Genomic DNA, 11,455 nt, shown 5'->3' on the forward strand with positions numbered 1-11,455 from the left:
TTTCAATTAAAAGCAGCCCTTATACATTCTTTTCATTCACAATTAGTTTCTAATGAATAACATGACAGACTAGAAGTTCATAACTAAAGCAATACTGATCTCTAGAAGAAAAACTAACAAACAAATAATTAAACCCACATGCTAACTTCTATGTAAACCTTTAAACGATCGAAAGATAAGACTCGAACGTGAGCTTCTAGGTGAACATTAGTTGGATTAAGAGCCTGTTTTGAAAATGCGTCGGACCTTGATTCATGGGTCAAGTGCCTAAGAGAAGAAGACAGTGAGTATAGCTGTATAGGTTAGTGGTTAACCTGTGTCTTCTGTAAAACTTTCAGCTCCTTTGAAAATTGCAATGGCTTGCGTCTCAATACCAAATTCACAAGCATCATAAGTAGAAATCATAATTCAGACATGTTGGATAGTCATTCAAATCGTGTTGAAACCAGTCAATTTTCATACAGGTCAAAAAAGGTCATGACCCAAACACCTTTTGCCACCTTAAAGAAAATTACAAATAACTGATGATTGCAGAGTTGTGACAACAAAGGCATCAACAGCATATGCTCATGTATAACACATGTTGCAGCATACATATTAGATGATGCCAAAATACGCTTCAAACGCTTTTGCACTTGTTACACTTAAGCTTAATATGACCCATCTTGAGATTACACAACAACGAACGACCAACTCACAAGTAAATGAACCAAAATTACTACTTATATAAACGAAAAAAGGGTAAAGAACTACAAAGAAGATAACTATGTCCCCTTTACTAATCATCACTCAAATACAATACGAACATTGTTCTTAATGGTTACACTTGAGGTAAGTAGCAAGCTAAACATTCTTAGCTTTTCGAAAATGAAGTTGTACAAACTTTCTTATTGTGGGTTTCGGTCCAAATAGGCAACCAATACAGTTTCGTAAAAAAAACCCCTCAAAGTGTACCAATTAACTAGTTTTGTGAGGACCATAAAGTTGAAGAGTGAAAACTTGTTGCCCATTGACTTTATAGCGAATATTACTTTGTACTTCGAGAACTAAAAATAGTTGAAAAAAAATCCTTCACCAACACCCAGGCTCTTGTTTCATACTCATCTGTCGCGATGAGGTGAACATCATTGTCTGTTGTTTATCAAACACAAAACAACTATAAAGAATAATCAACTTTACTATAAATGAAAAATCTACTTACTTATAGGTCAGCACGGGTTATATATATATTTGATAAGGGTCAAATGGACCAAACAAAATGTTTAAAAGGAGATCAGGTCACCGAACATGGCTTCGATAAGGGTCAAATGAACTAAAATTGCCACGTGAACCATTACCAAACCCAACTGTTGCCACCTCTATTTAAAAATAGAAACACGAAAGCAAAAATACCTGAGTTTTATTGGACAGGATGCTATTAGCAAGATCCTCATTTAGTGCCACGGGTAGTGGCGGCCCAGGCACGCACCTCATGCTATGAGAAATAAGATTAAGGCCGTATCGGTTAGCAGCAGCATTAACATCAATGCATACAGAAGCAAAAAAAAAAAAGTTATATTTATCTCGCGTACTCATTTAAGATGGCATTGAGATTGTTCTTCATCTGACTAAAAAGGTTGATATTCTCCTGCAGCTGTAAATAATGGTGTATACCTCAGCTTGCACAAATATGACACATGTACAAGCATATATGTTACAATATATGGTCTGAAAAGGTGGAACAAGTAGTTACCTTTAACGAACCGATATTAGTTGAGATCTGACTCAGAACATGGCTGTTTTGATCCAACATATGCCTTATTGAGCCTTGTACTGCTGCTTCAGAAAATAGGGGAAAAAATTATGTGTCGATACAACCATTAAGACAGAGGTTGAACTTTATGAGTAATTAAATGCTTGAATTAAGTTAATGCTGCTCAAATTTAGGGACCAAGGGTATACAATAGTACTATGTACTTCAATAAAAATTTGCTTGGTTAATTATTTCACTAATAATGTATTGTATTCTATGGCTAAGCATTGACTACATGACTTTATTACTTCACTCGTTCAAAAAAGAGATGCATCTAGTTGAACTCAGTGACATTACTGTTCATCTTAGAAATCGACAAGCCTGATAAAACACTAACCTTCAACATGATTACCATCACCCTGAACACGCTGCATTGTTGAAACTGAAAACGGAGCCACATTAATGGTTGAATTTGATGGAACACTTGACTTCGAGGACACTTCCATCACTTTATCCTGAATTAATATGAAACATTTGATACTGATCATTGAACAAGCAATACATTGCTTGTGAGAAGAGAAAACAAAAAAGAATATTTTACAATGAATGGAGTATTAGACATTAGTTCTTACAAGCAATTTCTTAATAATTATCTTGCGATCTTGCAATCATGTAAATGATGCTGAGTACCTGACCATATCAAAGCCCTCATTATCCTATTAATAACTACTTATATATGTAAATTCATGCTTGCTAAACCACAGAATCCTATAACACCATTATTCTGATTCAAGCATGATAAACCACAGTTTCCTAATATGCATATATACACACATTTACCACTTCTAAGTAAATATACCTCAGCTCAAAGAAATTTAGATATTTAGATACAAGAAAAAATGCCAAACAAGTATCCAATTGACGTACCTTCCTATCTTTTGTTTTCTTCCACAGATTCAGCTCCTCGTGTTTCCTTCGTTTTCTCTGCCAAATACTTCATCTTAATAACCATTCAAGCGAGAAACTTTACAATGTGGCCACAAATTTTTACATTTAAACCATTAATAAAAAACAAGCTCCCAAGAATGTATCATAAACAAAACGGGTAACAAGAAGCTCACCTTCATCCACCTACACCTGAGTGCAACATCACGAACAGTTTTATTACGCAACGTTGCAGCAGTCTTCACATACTTTACGATACCAGGTTCATCTGCATATCTAAATTAATAAAAAAAAAAATCCAGTTCTTAATTTACTATCCAATCATCCAACTAAAGAAAAAAAATATGAAAAGGAGCATCTTTTAACATTAAAAAAATGTGTGCAAAAACACATACTTGGAAAGTGCTTCTTCTAATTTATACTGTTCATCAACAGACCACTCCACAGCCAACGCAACTCGATTTTTCGGTTCCGAAACCGAATCAACCACAAGTGAATTATTACAAGTATTCCCAATTTCTGTAAATGTTGAACTAGTACTATCTACTATACCTGAATTCCCTTGAAAACTAATGCCACCTGTACTATTATTATTATGATAATGATAATGATGATTCATCCTACTAAAATCATAATTCCCAATTGTAATCATTTCAGATTTAGTATCTCTTACGCTAGAATCAAATGATATCACTTGTTGATTTATACCAGAACTTTGTTGTTGCTGTTGAAGATGATGAAATCCTGTAACCATTATTACGCAATTTTGAAACCCTAGATTCTTCTCTTATGTAGATACATAAGATAAGATGTACAGATATTCAACTTATGATCTTCGTTGAAATCATCTTTACTAACCTCAAAGTGATTCAATCGTTGATAAGTCAAACCCTAATTCGAACAAACGACACAGATTAGGTCATACAAGCAATTATTATTTATTATTATTTATTTAATTTATTTATAATTTATTCCGTATAATAAATATAATTCTATAATACAAGCTAAATATGGAAATAGAAATCTGGAATAATAGTAACGATAACGATAATAATTATCGATTTGAAACTGGTAAGCTGTTATTGGTTGTTTTCGTTGCAAGCTGATTCATCTCTCTCTCTCTCTCTCTCACACACACTACGACATTCTATTTTTGAGAATATTTTTTCTGTCCCCAAATTTTTTATATATCATAAATAACATCAATTATTAATTAATTTTAATTAATAAATTAAATTGAATGTAAAAAAATTTCTAATACTCTTTAGTTTTTTAAGGTGTGATTACACCATTCTCAACGATAACGATCTTCCTCATCAAGACAAACCTTTACATTATCATGTTCTTCTCATTTTTTTCTAGGATATTAACACTAAATTTAATGACATACTCAACGGACATTGTCGTACCAAATTACTTTAATAAATCAATGTACAAGTGTTCAAGCTAAAAAATACATATAAGTAAGCCATTATATTTCTTTCCCTCATTCTCGAATATGCTTGGTCAAGAAATTATACACGGCAAGTCCATAAGGGTGAATTGATGATGGATGAATGACAATAGTACCCTGGAGGGCGATGGTCAAGACGCTTGAAGGCGAGCTCCGTTGCTAGTGGTCTTAACATTCATAAAAGTGTTGCAAATATCTATATCTATATCTATATAAAAGAGAGTTTAAAAAAAATTACATGTGATTAGCACTTTAATTGTAGCTAATTGTGCCAAGTGGAAAATCCACATGTCCTTTCCACAAGTATTAAAGAAATTAAGCAGCTAAATAACGATTATTAATTTATATATTATTACTTAATGGAATTAATAAAATAGAAATACAAACGGGTGTAACCCCATGCCTTTTAAAACTTGGAAAAGTAAAAAATGCTTGAAAAAGGCAAAATCAACTTCATCATTTTCATCTAACATAATTATGTATCCCAATCTATATATTTGGATTTACCAAAATTAATTATCATGAATCAAAGGTTGTAATCTATATGTCAAAATATTAAGCGGAGTTAACGTCTATGCAGTCTACTCTCTATTTGTTTGCTCTGACACTTCCAAGACCAAGAAGTCATCATCAGTAGTTCAATGATACTCATCTCATCGTACAATAAAAAATTTGTATCTATATATAACTAAACTTTAACGATTTTTGAGCAGTCGTGCAACGCACGGGCTCAAAACCTAGTAACTATTATATACAATACTATTAACGAGTTTTTATTCTTATAAAATATAAAATGAGTGAGCTGACCTTTTATATTTAATATTATTTTTCTAAAACTCTGAAGGACAAAAGTGTGAGTAGGATAAGCATTTGATGCTCGCATGAATTGTCAATATTCCACCAATCCACCAACTAAAGTATAATATACTAATAATAAACATATATTTTAATGTTTAACACACCTTTTATATTACACTAGTTTATGACCCGTGATTACACGGGTTTGATAAAAAAAACTACTTTTAAAAAAGGATTCGACAAAAATATAATTTATAGAAAACGGATTTGACAAAAGTGATTGATACATGTCGTTGTTAAGTTTTATACTCCGTAATAGTAAGTATTAAATTCAACTTTATATATTGTAAAGGATCATTACGATCTGCCATCTAATATACATTTAATTCAACTTTATAATAATAAATATAAATATATAATAAATATATAAATATATACTGTATGATTTAATTCATACCATCCTAAAGGTTACATGTACTCCTAAAGGTTACATCGTATGTGGAGGTTTATGATGCTCCCGGTCCATAGCCTCACTTCAAAGAGTGGTCAATGGTCCATTGTTGTTATCATATCGGTTGTACTTTTAGTCTAGCTTTTCAATGTTTCAAAAAGACACATTCATATATGTGTTATATGCCTTTGGCATGCTAAAACAATTGTAATTCTTGGGTTTTCATGTTCGGGATGAATTCTCCTTATTTGTTATATATTCATTTTTTCGCCAAAAAAAAATTACTCTGAAGAATTAAATAGAATGCAATTATGTAACTCAAAACTATCTAAATCCATAACTTATGAAAAAAAACTTCTTATGAAAAAAAAAAAAAAAAAAAAAAAAAAGATACTCCATCATAAGCCGACTATAAATAAATTCATATATGCATTTCATTGAAAGCCTTTTGTGCCTTAGCTTGTTTCCTAAAACAATAATAAGTACACTAAACAAACTCCTATATGTTATAATTCAGTAGGCTTATAACTACCTTTAGTGGTTTAATTCTTGATGTTATAATTCAGTAGGCTTATAACTACCTTTAGTGGTTTGATTCTTGATTAAGAATACTAATAATGAAGTGTAAGAACAAAGATGATAATGGAGAGAAAGAAAGAAACACTTTGTAAGTGTGAGAAATGGTGCAAGTTTAATGCTTGCATTCATGGCTATTTATAGCAAAAATATCACAAGTTTAGGTAATACAATAATATTACTTTTGTGTATCAATAATTGACTATCCATTTATATATATATATTTATATATTATAACACTCCCCCTTGGATAGCAATTTTGTTTGTTGAAGATCAACTGTAAGTTACTGCCTCGTTAAAAACCTTGCTAAAGAAAACCCAGTGGGAAAAACTTTAGCTAAGGGAAAAAGAGTGCAGCATGGAGTTGACTCCCCCTCAAGTAGACATCGCTTCGGTTGTTACATCTTTTGAACATGTCTCATGCCAATGTTATGAACGTGTGTTCTGAAAATAGCAGTTGGAAGTGCTTTCGTGAAAAGATCAGCAGAGTTTTTGCTGGATTGAACATATCTCATTTCAATCTCGTTGTCCTTAATGAGATTTTGAGTGTATGAGAAGAATCTAGGAGGTATGTGTTTGGTTCGGTCACTTTTGATATACCCTTCTTTCATCTGTGCTATGCAAGCTGCATTATCTTCATAGATAATTGTTGGACTTTTATCGCGTTCTAGTCTACAAGAATCAGTAATGATTTGTGTCATTGATCTCAACCAAAAACATTCACGAGTAGCTTCATGTAATGCAATCACTTCGGCATGATTTGATGATGTAGCAACAAGTGTTTGTTTTTGAGAACGCCATGATATTGCAGTACCTCCATTTAGGAATACATATCCAGTTTGAGATTTAGCTTTATGTGGATCAGATAAATAACCTGCATCAGCATAACCAACCAAATCTTGTTTTGATTCGTTAGAATAAAATAATCCTAAATCAGTAGTTCCTCGAAGGTATCGAAATATGTGTTTGATCCCATTCCAGTGTCTTTTGGTAGGAGCAGAGCTGAACCTTGCCAACAAATTAACTGCAAAAGAAATGTCAGGTCTTGTACAATTTGTAAGATACATAAGAGCTCCAATTGCACTAAGATATGGTACTTCTGGTCCAAGAATATCTTCATGATCTTCACATGGACGAAATGGATCAGTTTCAACATTGAGTGATCTAACAACCATAGGAGTACTTAATGGTTTTGCCTTGTCCATATTTGTAACGACCCGGAAATTTCCGACCAAATTTAAACTCTAATCTCTATATGGTTCCGACACGATAAGCAAAAACCGTAAAGTTGACCCGCACCTTTTCAATCTTTCTATACTTATAAGATTAATATTTACATAAATTAAACCTTACCAACATGATAAGCAATCCAAATTGTTGAGACTTATATTTTCGAAAAGAGTTTTACACAACGTTTGACCATCTAGTTTGACCGACGATATCACGAACTATACAATATATGATAATTATACGTTTGTGTATATATATGTATATATACATATTTAACATGATCTAAGAATGTTTTAATATCTCATTTTGTATTAATAACAACAAGTTATAAGTATATTTTGAAACTACTAACTTAAGTTTTCAAAACAATAACAATACGTAACGTTATTTGACATAAATACTTACAACCTATAATGTTTATACATATATCGTATAAGTAATGTATTTAATCACTTTTAAAGACTTAAATACATAAAACCATATAAGTGTATTCACAAAAGATAGCTATATTTGAATCCTCATTCCATTTTTCACAAAATTCTATACGTATACCTAGAGTATTTGTACTCGTATCATACATAGCTTCTATATGTATTTACTAATAGTAAATACATGTCAAATCACCACCTAACCAGCCATTGTACATGCCCTTAGGGCTAGGTAATTGTATTTGGAAGCAATTAGGACTAGATACATAAAATGATTACTTGAAAATTTTGTCCATATACTCCCATTATACACGTTTTTTTTAGTATAAATACATGAGCATTTTTGTTTCATTTTACTTCAATATTTTAGCCAAAACACACACATACTTTAAAGCCTTAAAACCCTTAATCAATTCAGCAAAGTTTTCAAGAAGATCTAGCTTCAAAAACCATACTAAAACACCATAAGAAAATCATACAAAAACACTTCAAGAAAACCTTCCAAGAACACCAACTTACTTCCAATCTTTCATCCACTTCCAACACCCTTTTGATTCTAGCTTCTTACTCCTCTTTTACAGCAACCTTGTCCAAGGAACTTGAGGTAGTATCTATGTTCATAACCTTATTCGATTCATATATATATAGCTATCTTATTTTGTGGTACAAAAGTTTAACAACAAGAACATAGTTTGAATGTTTTCAAACTTGTTTGCAAACTAAATAGATCCTTCTAACTTAACTTTTAAAATACTTCAAGACCTGTAATATAACTTATGTATATGTTAATTTAACAAGGTAAAACTTGGTTTTTCAAAGTATAAGTATTTTTAGAAAAATGGTCATTAAATGATTTTGTTGTAACAAAAATGTTTAACTTCATATGTTTCACTAAAGTCTCACCTATGCCGTATGATTTTGAATACAAACCAAGGTATTTACAGTTCATAGTCTTAAAGAAGAACTCGATCCAAGAAGATGGCAATTTGAATCAACGAAAACGGATTTGTAACGAAGAAACTATGACCGAAACAAAATTGGTTATCCTAGATCATTTCAATTACGGGATCAATTGGAAAAAAATTATATAAATCACATATTTCTAAGATAACATGATATTTTATATATATGTACTTATAATTCAATTTTATATGGTTCAGGATCACCCGTAAACAACACGAGAAGATTAATCATAAGATCCCATGATTGTACGCAACACGTCATTTGACAACACCGGTACTTTATGTACGCAACACGTCATTTGACAACACCGGTACCATGGGTCAAGATTAATCTCGACCAACACATATACGATGGGGTTTTATTGATTTCGTTGGGGGTTTTATTTATTTCATTGCGGGTATATTAAACATCTAAAAATGAACCATTAAAATTGAATTACTAACATCGGACTGCTAACTACGGACTAAGGAATTATTCAAAGTATTAAAAGTATAACAAGTATATATTTATAACGTTTGTTTAAAAATGAAAACATATTGATATATTATATATGGATAGGTTCGTGATATCAACCGGAGACCAAGTCAAATTATATATATATCTTCAAGACGAAAGTGAGTATATAGTCCCACTTTTAAACTCTAAATATTTCGGGATGAGAATACATGTATTTTATGTTTTACATTATGGACACAAGTAACTGAAAAATATATTCTACGTTGAGTTGTACCACTGGCATACTTCCCTGTAGCTTGGTAACTAATATTTACAGCGGTATTGTAAACGCGAATCCTGTTGATAGATCTATCGGGCCTGACAACCCCAACCGGACTGGACGACCAGTATTCAACGGTTGCACAGTACTTCGTTTCATGACTACACTTGGTACAGTGTAGTAAGATTTCATATTAAAGGGAATATGCGACGTGATTAATTGTTAAGTATGGTTACCAAGTGCTCAACCACTTAGAATATTTTTATTGAAATGATTATATACGAAATCTTGTGGTCCATTGTTATAACGCTGCTAGCAACAAACCTATATATCTCACCAACTTTATGTTGACGTTTTAAAGCATGTTATTCTCAGGTACGAATTAAGTCTTCCGCTGTGCATTAGCTCATATTAAGGATATTGTTTGGGACCATTTAAGCTATGATACAAGGACGTTGCATTCGAGTCATTGAAGTTCATTAAAGACTATTGTTATGCAAATGGCAGATTAGATCATTTGGTTGTTATAAAATGTTAGGCTAATATGTCAACTCTCGATGTAATAATAGATTGCCTTTAAGAAATAAATGCAACGTTTGTAAAATGTATCATATAGAGGTCAAGTACCTCGCGATGTTATCAACTATTGTAATTCGTTTTTAATCTATATGGACGATGTCCGGATGATTAGTTTCGGATCCTTTCAGTTGGTATCAGAGCGTTGGTCTTAGCGAACCAGGCCTTGCATTAGTGTGTCTAACTGGTAGTTGTTAGGATACATTAGTGAGTCTGGACTTTGACCGTATCTACCTGCTAAAAAGTTTTGCTTATCATTTCTAGTCGGAAACCATCTGCTTATCATCCTTAGGGAGTTGCCTGCTTATCATTCTTTAGTCTAGACACGTCTTACTGCATCTAGTGCATCGATAGTGTATAGACAAAATTCATATCCTAGCGTATCTATTACTATAAACATTGCCCGACGAATTTCAAAGATTCTCCGTAATTCACGGGATTTCGGTATTATATATACATATGAAAATTATGTATTGAAGAGTACCAAACCCAACTCCTATAATCTATTCCAAACCAAAAAAATTCATTTCTCCAACTATACAAGATGAATTCTTCATCCAGTTCGAATTCCTCCGACTTCGATAGCTACGCCGACATGGATTTCCATTCGAGCTCCGAGAACAGCGTCACCGGAATGGATCAACCAATTTCCCATCATCTATTCTGGATGAACTGGGGATGGGTTCGTAATATACTAAATTTCTGGAGGCAAGAAGAAGGTGATCCATTTCATCCACCAAATTGCCCTCTTAACGATGAACCTGAAGCACTTACCGGCGAACCCATTCGAAACACCATTTTCTCGCTCATTTCTAGAGTATCTCGTCATGATTACATACTATCCCATATTTCAAATCTTGTTCATTCGCTCGTTCCAACCGTCAATCATTCCGGTATAATAGAAGAAGTCAACGAGCTTCGCGCTCAGGTAGTGGCTTTAGAAAATACGGTGCGAAGGTTACAAACACCAACAGCAGCACCAGCAGCATAATCCGTACTACCATCGTCAACGCCGACAGTACCTTTATCACCCCAATCACAATCTCAACATCACAATCTATATCTCGAATATCAACATCACACGACTCAATATCTGTACTTCGAGTATGATCTTCGTTCTATATATCGTTCTACATCGATTATCTTCGCTTTACGTATCGTATGACGATTATGTAATTTCTAAAGTCTTAGAGATTATGTAATCTAGAATTAACGATAAATCAAATGAGTTTAATATCTTATTGACTCATTAAATCTATGATTATCTCTGAAGAAAATATATATGCAAGTATATTTTCATAAAGATAGTAATTAAAAATTCCTTCGTACAAACTATTAATGATGAAAATATTTTAACGGGTGGGTAGTACCCGAGGAATATTTAGAATTCACATTAATAAGTTATATTGTACATTCTTGAATCTGATTCAACGGTTATCCTATTATCTTACTTACAACCATCGATATACGTATCCGTTCACCCCAGAATAACCATTTCCATTTAAATTTCATATTTGAATTTTTTTTTTTTTTTTTACCTATCCAAATCCAACAAGTGGCATAAAGAAGAAACATTGGACAATTAAAA

The 11,455-nt window shown here is 32.5% G+C and overlaps 1 protein-coding gene across 2 annotated transcripts; it reads right to left on the bottom strand.

The window, feature by feature from the left end:
• Positions 1-747: 747 nt before the first annotated feature.
• Positions 748-3,815, bottom strand: LOC139843339 (uncharacterized). 2 transcript variants are annotated; one of them, XM_071833417.1, is made up of 8 exons: positions 3,073-3,815; positions 2,854-2,953; positions 2,660-2,716; positions 2,130-2,247; positions 1,733-1,812; positions 1,572-1,633; positions 1,393-1,474; positions 748-1,131 (listed from the first exon to the last, which is right to left on the bottom strand). In XM_071833417.1, the coding sequence occupies exons 1-8, from the start codon at positions 3,429-3,431 to the stop codon at positions 1,072-1,074; spliced, it is 918 nt and encodes a 305-aa protein (XP_071689518.1). In that variant the 5' UTR covers positions 3,432-3,815; the 3' UTR covers positions 748-1,071. The 2 variants fall into 2 exon arrangements, with proteins under 2 accessions (XP_071689518.1, XP_071689517.1); XM_071833416.1 differs by having other exon boundaries at positions 1,733-1,815.
• Positions 3,816-11,455: the final 7,640 nt, after the last annotated feature.

Source organism: Rutidosis leptorrhynchoides, chromosome 4 (assembly GCF_046630445.1).
Source record: "Rutidosis leptorrhynchoides isolate AG116_Rl617_1_P2 chromosome 4, CSIRO_AGI_Rlap_v1, whole genome shotgun sequence".
NCBI lineage: Eukaryota > Viridiplantae > Streptophyta > Magnoliopsida > Asterales > Asteraceae > Rutidosis > Rutidosis leptorrhynchoides.